Genomic DNA, 19835 nt, shown 5'->3' with positions numbered 1-19835 from the left:
GGGCTTTCTTTTATGGTGGATATTAATTTTCATCCTGAAATCGTCCAACCACACAATTATATTGTTATTGACAGCAGACCACTGCTTTTGGCCATATATGTAAACACACCCACCATCATATTTCATTGTTTTTGATTGAATAAACATAGTTTATGTAAGCTTTTAATTTCAGTAAGTAGGCATTCCTTGATACCCGATAGTTACGTCTGGAAGTGATGAAGAGTCATTAACATCCACTGAGACACAAGATTTAACAATTCGAAGTGAAGACCTGCAACAGGCAAATATAAGTTTGACATGACAAAAAGGGTTCAGTACTAAGTATGTCTCTTTAACACTAACAACATTGAGATATAACAGATTTTAGTGATTTGAGGTTTCATTAGCGAGTGGCCAATCATCTGCCACCCAGTAAACAAAGATGGAGAAACTTGGATTATACTGTAGCTCTCAACATACGAGTCTTTACTTGTAGACGCCTCCACGAGAACTATGGGATCTTCACGAATAACTATGGGCATTGAAGCAGAACTTTCAATTTGCATTCAGAACAGGTTGACAGACACAGTATTATCGTACCAGAGCCGAGGGAGCAGGTACAGTTTTGAGCTACATGTCTACTCATAATTATAGGAACACACTTGTGACATGTAGCAAGAGAGCAAAGGTGTGTTCAGTCATCAGCAACAATTTCATCAACTGTATACCATATTATGACTAGATTCGGCACTTATTTATTCCCTTGAAATGTTTATTCGAAGGTTTGAATACTTTTTCATGCTCTTCTAGCATTTCACCACTTGTTGTTGCCATATGACTCTTCTCTGTTCATGATGATTACTTCTTATCCCCGCATCTTAACGGCTCCTCAATGAGTGTTACTGAGCACATTTCTACTGAAGTCCGCAAACAGAAAAAGCGTCGTCCATGGCTGAGAACAAGAGGGTGTCATATATCTGTGATTGATGAGGAGATAACTCATGAAAAGTACTTTGATCTTTTCCCACACGGACCTGGCATCATGTTACCTGAAGATTCTATCTCAGTGAAAAAGACAAAAAGGGATGGACCGCACTCCGGCGTACATCAGGAGGTGTGCCTGAAACGTGCCGTTCTGGCTGAAGAAATTATTACTTCTCTGCTGTGTGCGATCGCATGTGCCTGGTTACATCTCCAGAATTGGAGAAGGTCTTGTGAAACTCCGAACTCTCTTGCACGTGTTAGTTAGATGTAAAGCAAAATAACATTATTATTAAATCTCGTGTGGTTTCCGTCGTGAAGTGACGCTTGTGCGCCGTCTCGCCATTGTACACTGACACCGTGCGAACGATTTGCCACAAATCACGAAGCAGTGCAGTATCTCTCCAATGCGGTTCACATGTACTCGGTTAAGTTGTGTGATTCTTTGAACATTTTTCGCATTACTGAACACTCGTGTGATATAACAAGCGTGTGCATTCGGATGTGAACTGTTGGATAGACTTTCTGGCTTAAGATTTACTACTGACATTTCCTAAATATGGCTTCTCGTCTGTATGTGTCTGCGTGTGTTTCGACAGCGCAATTAACCCGGAAATGTGCATTACACAAACCCTGCACCAGGTTGGCTACATGCCTGGGTGGGTCGCATGTGACCTACTATGTTGACACCTAGATGAAGGATTTGCCAGACATTGCATCAGTTTTGCTTGCCGCACGCGTGACTCCGCAAGTCACGTGCTAGCTGGGATTTAGTGCTGAACGACTTGCCACAGACATTACAACAGTATGGCCTCACTCCTGTGTGAATCCGCATGTGATATGCTAGGCTGGCTTTCTGTACGAAGGATTTGCCACAGAAATTGCAGAGATGCAGTTTGTCGCCCGTGTCAGTCTGCAAATCACGCGCTAGATGGGATTCACTAGGCAATGAATTGCCACAGGCATGGCAACAGTGCAGCTTGCCGTCCGTGTGAGTGGGTGCATCACTTTCTAGCTGCGGCTTAGTACTCAATGCCTGGCCACAGATATTGCACCAGTTTTGCTTCTCTCCTGTGTGAGTCCACATGTGATCAGTAAGATGGACTTTCCGGTTGAAGGACTTACCGCAAACATTACAAGAAAAAGGCTTCCCGCCTCTATGAGTACGCATGTGTTTCGAAAGATTACCTCCAACGGTGAAGAGAATACCACAGATATTGCATCGGTAAGGGTTCTCGCCTGTGTGTTTGCGCATATGTTTAGCTAAGCCTCCTTTCTGAATGAAAGATTTGCCACAGACAGTGCAGGAGTGCGGCCTGTCGTCTGTGTGAGTACGAACGTGTTTTGCTAGGTGTGATGTGGTTCTGAAGGACTTAAAACAAACATTACATTTGTATGGCCTCTCACCTGTGTGAGTACGCATATGATATGCTAGGCTGTCTTTTCGGGTGAATGACATCCCACAGACATTGCACATGTACGGCCCACCATCTGCGTGGAACCTGAGGTGATTCGACAAGCTGTTTCTTCTGCCAAATAGCTTTCCACAGTGATCGCACTTGAAGGGACGATCATTTCTGTGACTCTTCAGATGTCGCAAGAGGCTCAATTTCCCGGCCAGGATTTTTCCGCACGCACTGCACCTAAAGCAAGGTTCCCCGCCATCCGGAGGTTGATGATCTGTGTTGCTCACCTCGGGGCTCGATCTACAGTAAGAAATTAAAGCCGTGTTACCAGTAGTTCAACAGCCAACTCCACTACAACTCTCACACAAAAGAATTGCTACTTAACATTCCACTCACTAAGATCCCATTCAATTAGCTTGTTACTCATGAACATCACACTCTTGAGGGTAAACGTCATTTGAGGTCACATTCAGAGTGTAGCCTTAAATTTCAATAAATCCCAATTTTTACAAGGATGTGGTGTGTCTTTTCTCTCAATTCACAACATCACATGCAAGAAACTGACGATTTAGGAATGTACGAACTCATAGACAACCTCAATTAAAGAATACAGGAAAAGTGATTCAGACTAAAAGGAGAAATACACACTCTTTAATCCGGCACACATTTACCTATTGATACCCTAATATATCTGTACTCCTACATGAAGGTCGGCATATGTTTTGGAGTTTTGAATTTGTTCAACCACTCTGCGTTTTGTGGCAGGCAAGTAGTGACTTTTGTAAAAAGCACTTGTTGTTCAGGTTGCTTGAGAGAATCTGTTGTAGATATTAATGAAGTTGAGAACATTGTTTGCTGGCAGACAGCAAGATGGCTAATCTTTTATGAATGTTATTTACAGTAATGCAAACATACCTATTATATTTGTACAATATTGTCATATCAGTGTAGCATTCCATTACATCACAGTGTAGTTATTTCTAATTACATAGCTTTGATGTGCAATCAAACAGACCAGCCTGCATACCGGACTGTAGGTTTATACAAGGAAGTTAATACTCACAACCATGTATTACATCAGTCTGTTCTAACAGCTGTCTTTAACAGAGTCCGTGTGCAACATGGCAAAAACGAATTCTGATGAAATCCTGGGAAATCTGGAATATAACAAGCAGATGATGGCACTTTCCCTAACACTGATGCTTTCTTTTCTCTCCCAGATACTGCTGTCATAGACATGATGAAGGTCACAAAGAATATGGTAGTAGTGTTTTATACCCTGAATTTGAACCCAAATGCAAGCTATTGTATTCTTGAATATTCTTAACACTAGAAGCATAAAAATCAAGGAATGAGACAAAATTCGAAATGACAGGACATTGAATTTCACTGTAGTGGATATTGCTGCTACATAAAAGAAGGAATGAGATTTCTTTCATTTCCAAAGATCACAGACAAATTGATAATTTTTAGTGGAATGATAACATCATTGGATAGCATCCAAGTCTGTGCCTGTCTCCTCACCGCAGAGTGGTTCTACATATTCTATTAAAGAAGAGCGAGAAATACAAATTTCTTGGTTAAAGGTGAGATCCACTTACAACAGGCATGTGGGAAAATTCAATCATGCAGGCCAAAATACATTGCAACATGAAGTAGCACTTAACAATTCATGCTGATTTCACATGGCCCAGTCGAATGCATGACTTCCTTACAAGCAAAGTAGTGGGAGGCTCGAAAATGTGTTGTCGCTGCACTTTTAGGAGAAAATAAGTGGACAAATAAAAGGGGGACACTGATTCCAGGTACAACAGGCTAGACCTCTTGATCATCACACAAGATATTGATGATGACATCACTACACAACAGGGGGCAGAAAATACGACACTGGATTGTATGTCATATGTTTTAAGGAATATCACGCCTAGCAAAAGGTGCGTAATTTTGTGGCCATTACTCTTTACATGATTATGTGATTTTTGTCACAAGTGATTTATCAAGTTCACAATTAGTTTTTCAGTAAAACGGTATTTCATTCTGCCCTGATAAATATTCTCCAGGAATCAGCTACATTGCTGTAACACGTGGTGCGTCCCAGGTGAGAGGTACAGGTATCCCACTGATTTGCCGGCAGACTTGAGCGAAATATAATAGCTCTCGTGGACCAAACAATCACAGAGGCCTTAATGGCAAATTTGTTGGAGACTGAGATGTTCGGTATGGATCAGTTCACAGAAGAGGTACTCTACCTTCATGGAAGTTAATGCAGAAGGGAGGATAGCATTTCTTCTCTAAAGGAGCAGCTGCACAAGGCGTCTGTTTCCCATGTCCAGAGTGGCGTAACTACCTGCTCTCATGAGCTCTAAAATGCTTCAAGACAAGTCGGCCATAAAATAATACCGTCTCATGTTTACAGAAATATGCCTCATGGAATCAGAAACAAGGTTAGGCTATCCCCTGGAAGGGACGTGCATTGGCAGGGCCCAGGCAGTGTGAAAAGTATGGAAGGGTTACCGTCGAACGGGCTGTGACAGCTAAAGAAGCGATTACCCCTTATTGTATCACATCACTGAACTATGTGTGGAGAAGGTAGCAAATTAGCCACAGCACTTGAGGGAAGGTATACATCTGCGAGGTACAAGAAAAATGTGGGGCTGGAGAAAATTCATGCAAAATGGGGTGTGGTTACTAACTGATGTGCAAAGGAAGCCGAAAAACAACTAATGGTGTTGGCATTGTTATATAAGCAAAATTTGACGGTTCAGTCCCCGATTTGCAAAAGTATGGCAACTGCTTGATGCAAACATTGGAGAGAGAAGGAAATTCTAATTTCTCAGTGGAACGCTCCAAAACTGGCCAGGGCATAGAGACCCAAGATGCCTTCTGGGCACTGCCTCATTGCTGGAGATATGAAAGGACACGTCAGATGCAGGAAAGAAGAACTCAGTGTCCATGGTGGACACAGATATGTTGAGAAGAACGACAATGGCCAACAAATTCTCGATTATGCATAAACTGATCATCGCAAACAAACAGTTCAAAAAGCGTGAAATTCATCTCGTCATGTACTACTGTGCCTCCCATCCAACTGACATTGACTACATCCTCGTGAGATGAAGGAATCTGATAGATGTTCTAGAGACAACAGTTGTTAATTACGAAACCATTGCGAATCAACCTCGAGCAGTCATCTGTTAGCTGCGGATAAAGTCACCAAGAGCCCAATACTTTGCTGGAAATTGACCAAATGAGATCAAATGGTTATGCCTGAAGAAGGAGGCCAACATTGTTGCAGAAGTTATAGTGCACAAAGGACCATAGTTGAAGTGAGGCGGTGAGTAAACTGAAAGACACTGCACACTGTATTCTTGGAACAACTAAGTTAGGGCGACAACAGCGAAGGATTAACTATGACACGTGGCATCAGAATGACGATGTTAAATATACAGTACGGTTAAATAAAAGGGTGTACAATAGTTTCATGCTCATTGGAAAGCCTATAAAGCAGCCACTAGTAAAGTGAAGGAGATTGTTGCTGTAACAAAAGCAAACTGGTAAGCAGGTCTATATGTGATAACTGACACATGCAAAAATGTGCAGAATATTTAATGGCTAGTCAAATCTAGGCATCGCAAAACGGAAGAAGTCCAACGCTTTTATGGCATCAATGAGGAAACAGAAAATTTGCTACTCAACTGGCAGAAATACTTCGACAAAATTTCAATTTATGAATTTCCATATCTACTACACCCGATCACCTCCGCTGTTGTAGGTCCAATATAGGAAATTGATGTCACCAAAGTCCAGGCTATGCTGAAGGAAATGCAACCAGGGAAAGCCATCTGTCTCGAATATTTTCTGTCAGAGTTCTGTTTCTCTAAATGGGGGGATGGAGCAGTGTGGCTGAAGCAAGCTTTTCAACCAGATCATCAAACTAACAAGACAGCATAGGACAGGTAAAGTGCATGACATGAAAGCTGTGAGACTACATACAGACATGGCCTGAGACCGAACTAACTGGAGACAATGAATCACAACACTGGACCCTGCCACCAGGCAGGACTAACACTAAAGAAGCAGAATAACAAGAAGAAGATTGATAAATATTGTTATAAAAACGGGATACAATTGATATTTCCACATACTAACATTCAATGGAGTATGTTCAAGTTATCACCCCTAAAGCCTATGTCCAATAATTAAAGACTTATTTTCACAAAATACAGTAGTGTTTGAATGACAGAATGCTTCTGGATTTTGTGCTTCAGTGACTCCTATAAATGCATTTAAAGAAAAATATGTAACTCAACAAAATAAAAATTTGCTGATTATCTGTGTTAATCGGGAGTGACAGTTTGAATATCCAGTGAAATGCTATGAGTACCAACAAAAGGGGAGTCTGTCAGTGTATTCCAGCCTGAATGGAATTTTGCAATTCATATTTCTGCTTACATCCATCATAGATAGCAAATGATCAGAATATTCAATTTGTTATTTTCAACCCAATCAAGTCTATAAATATGAAGACCATGGAAGAGTAGCACAAAGTGGTCAGCTCAGCACCCTTTGACACTCGACACTCTACAAGTGGAGGGAAACTGCATCACGAAGTGGTTAGTTCAGCACCATGTGTCTCTACAAAAAGGGAAGTTAGCCTCATCACTAATTATTTAGCAAAGGCAATGTGTCTCTCCAATAATTGGTAAGCTCAGAAATATGTGTCTATCCATAAGTAAGTGATTAGGAAATTTTATGGATCTTGAAACCTGTTCTTATATAATTCAGTACCAAATTGACATGGCACATCTTTTAGACATTTTAAAATAAGTCATTTATTTTCTGAATGATATTTGTGGACTGCTGAAATGATAGTCACAATAACATAACACCTGAGGTAAGATATAAAACAAAGTGGGAAACAGAAGAGAAGATCCAGTCGACTGAAACCTTCAGAAGCAGCTAAAATCTATGATATACAATGGACTAAGCTATATAAACAATCAACTGTACTCTTACTTATATACCAAGCAAAAGGAAAACACACAAACGGCTTGTTGCTTTGTTGCCTCAAGAGTGTTTCTGCAGATGATATCTTTAGGAAGAAGAAAGCTAATTTAAACGCCATCCAAAAATAGAAATATGCAATTTGTGTGTGAAAGGCAACATTTTTATTGGTGGTCATAATACAAGATCGTTCTCTAAGGTAGCCTACTGTGCCCTGTTGCACAAGAATTACAAACAAACAGTACAATTTGAACAGTTGACATATTTGGGCGATCTTCAGTTGTGTGCATGGATCTACCTTGACTAATGAGAGCGTGTAGGCTGCTACTGGGCAGTTCTGAGGACTGAAATGAATATTCCTTGCAACTAGTTGTGAACGGACAGTAGGAACAAGTCAATGTATCACATAACAGTCGAGCAGACTCTAACCACACACAAAATCAAATAATCCTTTCAGAATTCGTAGTTTCCATCACTAATATGATTTGAAGTCAAACATTAGGCTATGACTAGCCATTGGAGGACCTGCCAATACAAGGGCTAAGTTAAGAGCACCAGTCCATGGTTATACAATAATTTCCCAAGGATTATCAAAGATCGTTTCACACTCTAACCAACAAAGGTGTGAGAGCAAAAAATTAATTAGCAAGAAATCCAATGGGACACCTAGAGTTCAAAAACCACTACTGTATTAAATGTTTGCAAACAGGATATACACTTGTGCTACTTTGTAATGTCAGTGATGAAAATTACAATTTTGAAATATGATTATATCATTACATTATTATTTACCTACTTTTACGTGATAATAAATTTACTTACTTGTTGAATTCTGAAATTTGTTAAGGCAACCTGAACTTCACTTTTAGCTGTCCATTTTATTACTTTATACTAACTGTGTACATGTGTTTCCAATCAACACACTACAAACACTTGACTGATAATGAGCACTAAAATGAATAGTGGGAATTGTAGACAATCAGCAAGTGTGATCACAACACTGGAACAGGCATAAATTCAATACCACAATAATTTTTTTACACTTTCAACAATGTGGGAATTTTATTTGAAACCTATCATATCTAAGATGTAGCACTACTGATCTGAATGTTTCATTTCTACAACACATTATCTGCTTGGGATCCACAAATAGAGGAATCGGACTTAACACACAAGAGAACAGAAAAGATAATAAATAAAAAGAAACTAACCAACTAAATAACTTAAAAATGACATGTTTTGAGTTATCACACTATTGAACTCAGTCATCATTGTATTGATTAATGAACCTAATTATGTTGGTTTGAAATTATTATATTGTTTAAAATGAACATAAAACTTAACAAATTTGAATTTATATATTTAGTTTATATTCTACAAACATGGCTTTTTATGTGTGTCACTGTTGGTACAAACATACAAAATTACTGAGAATATCTGCAGATAATAGTTGCAGATGGCATTTCAGATGATAAGAATGTGATGAACAAATGATGCGGTGACAGTGACATTTCCACAATGACTAGCTATTATCCTTATCCTCATATATTCACATTCCCCTGTTACCATCTTTCTATACATAACTTGACTTGTCACCTCTTTGTTCATTTTTCATCGTTGCTTAAAGGTATTGTAAAGAAATATACTTCTAAAATATCTTGCTTTACCAGATATTCTTTTTGTAGACATTTATTCAATAAAACTACATGAGAGAACATTAAATGTGATCTTATAGTTCCTGATTGTTTTAGATAATTTTAACCAATAGAATTTTAAGATATAGTATTTAAGTATAACCTTGTAAAGAAAGAATTAAAGTGATGAAAATGGCCAGTTTTTGGAGATAAACCAACCAACAGTGAACACAACTGTGAATAGGTACAACATATTCCATACTGTATAGGATTTGTAGTGTACATACTTTGTTTCTTCTTTGATGTATTGCAGCAGCTGATCATCAGTATGTTCTTCTATGAATATTTCCTCCTTAATATCTTCAGGTGGCTATAAGTAAGAAATATGAAAAGTACAATAAAGAAGTAAGGAAATAAAAATATATAGGCCTAAACAAGAAACAGCTGAGAAAATAAATTTCATAGTGGCACAAGAAGAGTATAGTTAATTTATCTCCCATTTCAAAAATATAAGAATAGAAAGGAAGAATCAAATCAAAATTGCTCTAAATGCAAAAGAGGTGTCTACCTTGGTGGCAAATGGTACACAAAAATACATTATCATCAAGTACTAAATGTTAAATGAGCAGAGAAGAAGATAATTTCTTAAAATACACTATTATACATTTTACACAAATCTTTTCCTATTAAACATACAGCTCACCGTTAATAAATTTACATTATATATAAAATTCTATTCATAATATCTTCTATACTTACAAATATAGTCAACTCATACACAACATGTGTAATTACTTCAAATAATACTATACAACTGCTATTAAATTAAAATTTACATTACATTTACATAATGACTTGCTGCATCTTAAAAAACTGAGTACCTTTTGCCACTGCTTTTGAGAAAACTGATAAGAGAGATAAGAACGTGACAAGGAACACACTGTTGGATAGCAGTAGACAAGGTAGCAATAGAAAAGGAGGAACATCTGTAAATAAGAAAAATTAAAATATCGTAGAGAAAAGGAAAAACCTGGCGTCTTAGTGTCCAGACGACTACAAATGAACATAATCATCAACAATACATGGTCCAAGATAGTTGAATCAAGATCCCTTGAGTAGCCCAAAATGAAAACGTGATGTTCAATTAATCTCCTAATTCAAAATTTGCCACTACTGCTTCTTACAGCCATGCATGATGATCTGTTCGTGACACAAGTTGCAATATTTTTTTTTTTGCTAGGGGCTTTACGTTGCACCGACACAGATAGGTCTTATGGCGACAATAGTTGCAAGATTAAACAAGGTACAGATTGTTTACAAATTATCAGAGATTAATTCAACAATGTTACAAAAGGTTACTGAGATCCACCTATTCAATACACACTTGGTTCTTAAATTAAGATTTACACCTTGTCATACTAATTTAACGGGACATGCTTCGCCCATTGTATGGGCACCATCAGCCGTGATCTCCCTAAAGGATAAAAATCAGGATCCTGATTACTCTATTCAAAATGTTACAGAGAGAAAAATATGTGTTATAAAAATGAGAAAACTTGTAGTAAGTTCACACTCCGCAATTTACACAAATAAAACACGTCTAAAAAATATGTATGAGAATAATGGTTAATGTTGCTGCGGTATTACACTGATTACTTTAAAACATTTTTAAAAATAGCTAACCTGTGTATATTTACATGAACAACAAAAAAGTCTATGCTTAAAATTATGGTCTCAAGTTACAATTTCAAAGTATGAATGGGATCTGGTTTAAGGCAACTCGATTTGAAGTCGTAGTATGGTTACTATGAACCTTAAGTAGTTTAATAATTGAAAAATGACATTGAATATTCTTGTAGAAAGGTTATAGCATTGTCACACAGTAGAGTATACAGCTGTGTGACAGATGGAGTTGTTACTGTTATTAAACCCGTATTTGTAAGGTGAGTCCCCAGTCTTCTTATTTTTGTTAAAGTGTAAAAAGGTTCACAACTGTGTGTTGCCGTCTATGTCTTTACTAGCTAATGTGATAGCTACCTCCTGTACTATTAGTGAAATGGGGATGCTCGTGCTTGAAGTTGCCTACAGCTTGAATGTTGAAATCAACTAATGAGGGATGTGTGGTGAAGAATCTGTAATGAGAGAAGGGTAGGAGGATTTTTAAGATCAGGGCAAAAAGGGTTAAATTTGACGAGAAACGCTGTGTATACATTTACTTACCCCCTCAACGTTTCTGGTGTGAACTAGTTGCCTTTACAGCATCAGAACAAATGACACTTGTACTTCATGTATTGTATCGGTGCGGAATTGAGGGAACGGGGTGTGGCGGAGGATAGGAGGTGGCGGAGTCTTGATCTTATGGGCCGTTGAATGTAGGAGGTTGGTAGGGGCGGACATGGAGGAAGTTACCTTTAATGGAATGGTGGGAGCTTTTGTGGGATGTTACTTTTAGATTTTTAAGAATTTTATTTTGATTTAAATTTAGTGATTGAAACAAGTTGGGTAAATTCTCGTATAATGGATTCTTCCTTCATATAAATCGTTGAGATTTAGGTCTTTGTTATAGTACTGGTCCAAATATATAAATGCTTTCTAATTCATTCATAAATTTCCCTTTGCCCACTCTTTTGATAATTGTAAGGTCCTGTTCAATAGTTGTGAATCAATACCCTGTATCTTTCATGAGGGAACTCATGGCTGAGAACTTATTTTGTTTATTGGCATAACAATGCTTGTGATACCTTGTAAAGAAACTCCAGACCGTTTGTTCAATGTAGGAGACATCACAATGTGTGAATTTGAAGCTCTATATGCCCGAGCCGAATTAGATGCTACTGTTTGAGTTGACCGTGTTGTGATTGAGAATGAGGTATTGGTTGGTATTTGTTGTCCTAAAGGCAATGTTGATATTTTGCTTTCTTTTAAGGGGTTTGTTATCTGGGAAATACATGGATTATTGTAGGTGAAAGTGATGAACATAGATTTTTTGGGTTTATCTGGGACGGAGTTAGTTGCTAAATTAAATTCGATCTTCTTGATTAATTTTTTAATTTAATTCAATTAATTGTTTGTTTTAAAACCGTTAAATTTTGCCAAAATCTTCTTGTAATTGATATCTGTTTTTAGGCTCTTAGGTGTTAAAGGGATTTTTAATGCTCTATAAATTAAACTGTAAAAAGTGGCCTGTTTGTGGGAGTTAGGATGTACTGATGAGTTTAAAACTGTTAGTGGGGTATGAGTGGGTTTTCTAAAAATTTGGAAATTGAATGTATTGTTAAGGTGTGTTATTGTGATGTCTAAAAGCTAATGGATCCATTGACCTCGTCCTCCTTCGTAAAATTTATATGTTGGTCGAGATTCTTTCAAAAGTCCTAAATTTCATTACTATTGTTAAGACTTACTGATTATTGCTAAAGTATCGCCTACATGCCTCAGCCACAGGCTGAGTCCCCATATTTCTGACATTGTTTTATGATGTTCTAACGAATACATGTATATGTCAGCCAAGATGCCTGACAATGCATCACCCATCGCTAGGCCATCCTGATGATAAATTTTGCCGTTGAAAGTAAAATAGTTGTTCTTTAATACAAAGTTCAGAATCTTAGTGAACTCATCTATTTCAAATGTGCTAAGATTACGGAGTTTGGAAAGGTAATCCTTGATAATGTTTACTCTTTCTTTTATCAGTAAGTTAGAATACAAGTTCATTATGTCAAAGGAGCACACACAGTAAAACCTCGTTAATTCGAAGTTACTGGGATGCAAAAATCAGATGTCGAATTATGTGATTTCAAACTAACTGCCAACTCATAGTTCAGATATTCCAACCCTTGCCGCATCACAAAATATCCTTAGGACCTGCTACTGCATGCAATTAAACTTGATACACAGTTTAAACCTTTCAAATGCCATAGAAAAAAAAAATTCTAAAATGTATCCAACAAGGTACAATTACAGTATTCAAATAATGCACTTGGACAACTTACTGACAAGCATAACCTCACACAAGGAAAGAAAAAAAGCATGATTCAAGGACGAGAAGAAGTCTATGCTGGCTCCCCTGTACAAGTCGTTTATTCATTGAATTACTGTACTGCATGAATTTTAGATGTCCTGTACTTGAACAGAAAGTACATACCCAATGTCCTCAAAACATCGTGGTTTTTATATGGCGTCAGGAGAAAGTCTCTTGCTTCAGTCTGCATTACAAGTTTACCACACAGTAGAGTGACTCTATCCTTGTACAATTTCCCACCATGGTACTTCCCTCAAAATTCTTCTTGTAATTGCCACGTCATGAATTATTCTAAGTCCCATTAATGCTTGCAATCACTGTGACTCAGAGTTTAAAACCTTCAAATGCCATGGAGAAAGCAATTTCCAAAAAGTATCCTACAAGGTGCATTTACATTATTCAAATAATGAACTTGGATAAATCACTGGCAAACATAACCTTACACAATGAAAGAAAAATACACTGACTGACAGTGACAGTGCAACACCAAGGAGGAGTGGTTCGAAAGGGATGAAAGTTGGGGAAAAAACAGAGACGGCACGGATGAATAATTGATGTTTATTTCAAACCGATATGCAGGTTACACAATGCGCACGGCATCGACTCAGTAGGATGTAGGACCACCGCGAGCGGCGATGCACGCAGAAACACGTCAAGGTACAGAGTCAATAAGAGTGCGGATGGTGTCCTGAGGGATGGTTCTCCATTCTCTGTCAAAACATTTGCCACAGTTGGTCGTCCGTACGAGGCTGGGGCAGAGTTTGCAAACGGCGTCCAATGAGATCCCACACGTGTTCGATTGGTGAGAGATCCGGAGAGTACGCTGGCCACGGAAGCATCTGTACACCTCGTAGAGCCTGTTGGGAGATGCGAGCAGTGTGTGGGCGGGCATTATCCTGCTGAAACAGAGCACTGGGCAGCCCCTGAAGATACGGGAGTGCCACCGGCCGCAGCACATGCTGCACGTAGCGGTGGGCATTTAACGTGCCTTGAATACGCACTAGAGGTGACGTGGAATCATACGCAATAGCGCCCCAAACCATGATGCCGCGTTGTCTAGCGGTACGGCGCTCCACAGTTACTGCCGGATTTGACCTTTCTCCACGCCGACGCCACACTCGTCTGCGGTGACTATCACTGACAGAACAGAAGCGTGACTCATCGGAGAACACGACGTTCCGCCATTCCCTCATCCAAGTCGCTCTAGCCCGGCACCATGCCAGGCGTGCACGTCTATGGTGTGGAGTCAATGGTAGTCTTCTGAGCGGACGCCGGGAGTGCAGGCCTCCTTCAACCAATTGACGGGAAATTGTTCTGGTCGATATTGGAACAGCCAGGGTGTCTTGCACATGCTGAAGAATGGCGGTTGACGTGGCGTGTGGGGCTGCCACCGCTTGGCGGCGGATGCGCCGATCCTCGCGTGCTGACGTCACTCGGGCTGCGCCTGGACCCCTCTCACGTGCCACATGTCCCTGCGCCAACCATCTTCGCCACAGGCGCTGCACCGTGGACACATCCCTATGGGTATCGGCTGCGATTTGACGAAGCGACCAACCTGCCCTTCTCAGCCCGATCACCATACCCCTCGTAAAGTCGTCTGTCTGCTGGAAATGCCTCCGTTGACGGCGGCCTGGCATTCTTAGCTATACACGTGTCCTGTGGCACACGACAACACGTTCTACAATGACTGTCGGCTGAGAAATCACGGTACGAAGTGGGCCATTCGCCAACGCCGTGTCCCATTTATCGTTCGCTATGTGCGCAGCACAGCGGCGCATTTCACATCATGAGCATACCTCAGTGACGTCAGTCTACCCTGCAATTGGCATAAAGTTCTGACCACTCCTTCTTGGTGTTGCATTTGCTCTGTCAGTCAGTGTACATTCGATTCAAAGATGAGGACAAATCATGCTGGCTCTATTGTTCAAATGCTTTAATTTTTGGATTACTGTACTGTTTGCAATTTTTAGATGCCTTGTACTAGCACGGGAAGTGGCCAACACCCCAGAAACATCGTAGCTTGTCGAACTTTGCTACGACGAGGAAAGAAATTCTCTCGTTTCCTTGTGCATTGCAACACAGTACAATGACCCCCAACCTGTACGATTCCCCGGCTGGCAATCCCTCCTTTAGAACAAAGTCCATTTGGGCTCAGCATAAAAAAAAAAGAAAAAACGCAGTTTCATTGGCATTTACAATATTGTTCGTTGCGAATAAACAGATTATATGCACGCTTTTTCCCCAACTGTCAGCATCGCCAGTGTTCATGGATTCTACTTCTCTGCATACTGCCTGCAACGTGATATTGTGGCAATCTTTGAAACGCTGAATACAAAAGAATTATGATTTTACTCCAACTTAGCAAATATGAAGCACACTGTAGATGCACCAAAGTGAGTGAAAGTACAGAAAACTACACCAGCAAGTTCCAGAAGATGCATTCTATCATGACCCGGATAAATTTTGAATTTAAATTACCCTGGAAAATACTAACGCTTTTTAAATTTTGAGGTACTTTTGAGTTAAAAGTCTGAATTTCGATAATGGGGACCAACACTCTTCTTTGAATTATGAATTATCCGTTAAAAAGTTTAAATAACACACAAATCCATACCTCTTGTTTCAGGGAATGGGAGCCGCTTTGAATTAGGCAGGATTTTGAATTAAAGAATTTTGAATTATCGAGGTTTTACTGTAATGTGGTTGGGTAGTAAGGTAAATTACTTTAAGATACCACAAGAGCCAACCGAGTTCTTTAACGGAGACTTGTTATAAATCTATAATTCCTCTTGAGAAAATAGTAATAGTGAATGTACTTTGAAGTCTCATAATTCAGGCCATTTCTGCAATTGATGATGTGCTGAATGGGTGTGTTTTTCTTGTGTAATTTAGGTATCGCTCTGGCCATGGGGGTAGCAGAGTTCATGTGGATTAGTCTTTGCTACTCTTGCTCACTGAATAAGAAATCTGAATTCTTTATTAGTTTTTTAAACTTTGTTGAATTTTGGTTGTGGGTTCCTTGTTGACTATTGAAAATGTCTCATCCGCAAAAAAGTTTTCTATTTTTGTAACATATTCGTTCCTGTCTAATAAAACTGTGGTCCCTCCTTTTTTACATACTATGATGTTCTTGTCATTAATTTTGGTTCTTAATCCTTGAATAAGATTTGTGTGGTTGGGATCAGAAGTTTTATTTAATTCCTCGGTTACAGTCTGTAATTTCATTTTTATTTTGTACCTGGTATCGTTCTGTAAATCTAAGGGGAGTTTTAAATTATTCGACTCAACCTCTGCTATAGTAGTGTTGATCACGTCCCTTTCTTGTCCTGTCTCGGGCCAATTATGCTTTAATCCTTTGCTTAACAGCTCAGTTTCATTTACTGAGAAGTTTGTGTTTGTTATATTAACTATGGCTCATGAGTTGTTAAAAGGTGGGATGCTTTAAAATTTTTCTAAGTTTTTTGGGTAACAGCAACTGAGTTTCTTTTAAGTACCATAAGCAAGTTCATTATCTAAAGTCGTTTGTTTCCTGCTTAAGGTATCAATTAGTTTGTAATGTACATGTAGCTGAAAGGAACTCCATTCTACTGGAGATATGGGTTGAGATACTGCTAACTGTATGTTGTATAACTGTAAATTTAATTGTGACTTCTTTCGATTGAATGTTTTGATTTCATCCTTAAGCCAGATTTCACTGGTTCTATTTTGGGTTTTAGTTAAATTGGGAGCAGGTAAGCCTTTCGTCTGAGCATGTAACAAAATCTAGGGACCAACTTTAGTCATAGACATTCTTTCAAATAAGCTATGTCTTGACTTATTTTACCTTTAGGTTGAGGTATTTGTTTAACTTATAGGGAGCCTGGTCGGCTTTGACATTACATGTTACAAATCTCATGACAGATCCATGTTGAAATTTCATTAATTTAACAATGTTACAAAAGTTTATTGAGATCCACCTATTCAATACACATAGGGTTCTTAAAATTAAGATTTACATCTTGTTATACTAATTTAATGGGACATGTTTCGCCCATTGCATGGGCATCATCAGCCGTGATCTCATGACTAAAAGATAAAAATCAGGATCCTGATAACTCTAGTTGAAGTGTTACATAGAGAAACATGTATGTTATAAAATGAGGAAACTTCTTGTAAGTTCACAAACCACAATTTACACAATAAAAAACACATCTAAAAAATATGAGTGTGAATAATTGTTAATGTTGGTGCAGTCTCACATTGATATCTTTAAAACACTTTTAAAAATAGCCAATCTGTCTATGCTTACATGAATGATAAGAAAGTCTATGGCTAAAATTATGGCCTCAAGTTGCAAGTTCAAAGTATGAATGGAATCTAGTTTAAGACGACTCAGTTTGAAGTCCTAGAATGGTACTATGAACCTTAACTCATTGGGCCCGAGCCACGGAACTGTTCCGTGCTGCGTCTCGGTGGACCAAACGCCGGACCACGGAACTGTTCCGTTGTCTCATTTTACTACGTAATTCTACTTTTCCTCAAGAGATGGCAGAGTGAGTTGCATTTGTGATTTGCGTAGGGACTCTTTCTTTGCAATGTTATATGCTCTTTGGTAATATATATCGATAGTGTGCTTGGTAATATTAGTTTGAAGTGGGCTATCTCTACCTTTGAGATTTGCTTGTAAACAAGATGGCTGCCAGTATAGAACTGATATTTAGATATATAACCCCTTTTAGGAAGTAACGATGATTAAGAATGTAATTTCTTCAGTGAAATTAGTAGTAATATTAATACTAGTGTGAGAAATGCTCCTGAATAAAAAATAGATGTGGAAATCGAAGAGAAAGTGCAAAGAGAAAACTGGGTTACAGCTCAGCAGGCGGACTGAGTAGGCCCGTGATGCTAATAAAGTGTTTTACTGTATTCCTTGTTCCACAGTTTGTGGTATGGAAGCCTATTGTGTTCATGTATATTTAAATCTTTAATGGTCTTGTAACTAAGAAATTTCTGATGATATAAAGCGACACTATATTTCCTCCAAAATAATCCCAGCGCCAATGCAGTTTCAATCCAACAAATATGCAGGGCTCAATGGGTTAAGTAGTTTAATCATTGAAAAATGACATTGAATATACTTGTAGGAAGCTTGTAGTTTTATTATAGAGTGTACAGCTGTGTGACTCATGGAGTTGTTATTGTTATTAAACCCGTATTTGTAAGGTGAGTCTATAGACTTCTTATTTTTGTTGTAGAAGTGAAGAAAGGTTCACGACTGTGTGTTGCAGTGTATGTCTTTACTAGCTGATGTGATAGCTTCCTCTTGTTCTCTTAGTCAAATACGGACGCTCGTGCTTGAAGTTGGCTACAGATTGAATGTTGAAATCGACTATTGAGGGATGTGTGGTGAAGAATCTGTAAAGAGAGGAGGGTAGAAGGATTTTTGAGATTAGAGAAATAAGGGATAAATTTGACATGAACGCTGCGTATACTTTTACTTAACCCCTCGACTTTTCTGGTATTAACTAGTTGCCTTTGCAGCTTCAGAATGAATAACAATTGCACTTCTTGTATCTTATGTGCGTGGAATTGAGGGAAGGGGTCTGGTGGAGGAGAGGAGATGGGCGGAGCATTGAGCTTATGAGCTGTTGGCTGTAGGAGGTTGATAGGGGCGGACAAGGAGGGTGTTACCTTTAATGGAATGGTGGGAGCTTTTGGGGAAATTAGTTTTAGATTTTTAAGAATTTTATTTTGATTTAAATTTAGTGATTGTAACAAGTTGGGTAAAATCTCATATACAATTAAATCATTGAGATTTAGGTCCTTGTTATAGTATTGGTCCAAAAACACATAAATGCTTTCTAAGTCATTCATTAATTTCCCTTTGCTCACTCTTTTGATAATTGTACGGACCTGTTTGATAGTTGTGAATTGATGCCCTATATCTTTCATGAGGGAACTCATGACTGAGAACTTATTTTGTTTATTGGCATTATAATGCTTGTGATACCTTGTTAAGAAACTCCGGCCTGACGGCCTGTTTCGCAGATGTATGAGACATCGCATTGTGTGCATTTGAGCCTGCATATGCCTGAGCCAGTATAGATTCTACTGTTTGAGTTGACTGTGTTGTGACTGAGAAAGAGGTTTTGGTTGGTATTTGTTGTCCTAAAGGCAATGTTGATATTTCATTTTTTTTAAGGGGCCTGTTTCCCAGTAAATACCTGGATTATTGTAGGTGAAAGTGACGAACTTAAGATTTTTTGGGTTTATCTGGGACGAGGTTTGTTGTTAATTTCAGTTTGATTTTGATGATTATTCAGTTAACTGTTTCTGTTTTCAAACTGTTAAATTTCGCCAAATTCTTTATGTAATTGACCTTTGTTTTTAGGCTCTTAGGTGTTAAGGGATTTTTATTTATTTATTTAATAGTGCACAAATGTGCATTAAAAATACATTAAATTAAACTGTAAAAGGTGGCCTGCTCTTGGGAGTTAGGGTGTACTGCTGAGTTTTAATTGTTAGTGGGGTATGAGTGGGTTTTCTAAAAATTTGGATATCGAATGTATTGCTAACGCATGTTACTGTGATGTCTAAAAAGTTAACGGATTCATTGACGTTGTCCTCCTTGGTGTACTTTATATTTTGGGCGAGGTTGTTTAAAAAAATCCTAAATTTTGTTACTCTTGTTAAGTCTTACTGATTATTGCAAAATTATTATCTATGTACATGAGCCACAGGCTGAGTCACCATATTTTTGAAGTTATTTTATGGTGTTCTAATGAATCCATGTATATGTCAGCCAAGATGCCTGACAATGGATCACCCATAGCT

At 38.6% G+C, this 19835-nt stretch overlaps 1 protein-coding gene across 1 annotated transcript in view; it reads right to left on the bottom strand.

Moving 5' to 3' along the window:
- Positions 1-236: 236 nt before the first annotated feature.
- Positions 237-19835, bottom strand: part of LOC137503217 (uncharacterized) — a 40658-nt gene continuing 21059 nt past the window's right edge. Inside the window, exons 4-6 of the mRNA XM_068230748.1 lie at positions 9292-9374; positions 8193-8370; positions 237-271 (exon numbers count right to left, since the gene is read on the bottom strand). Of these exons, the coding sequence (XP_068086849.1) occupies positions 8286-8370; positions 9292-9374 (168 nt within the window). The 3' untranslated portion in view covers positions 237-271; positions 8193-8285. The remainder of the gene's footprint in view (positions 272-8192; positions 8371-9291; positions 9375-19835) is intronic.

This window comes from Anabrus simplex, chromosome X (genome assembly GCF_040414725.1).
Source record: "Anabrus simplex isolate iqAnaSimp1 chromosome X, ASM4041472v1, whole genome shotgun sequence".
Classification (NCBI taxonomy): domain Eukaryota; kingdom Metazoa; phylum Arthropoda; class Insecta; order Orthoptera; family Tettigoniidae; genus Anabrus; species Anabrus simplex.
This window is presented reverse-complemented; position numbering and strand designations above follow the sequence as displayed.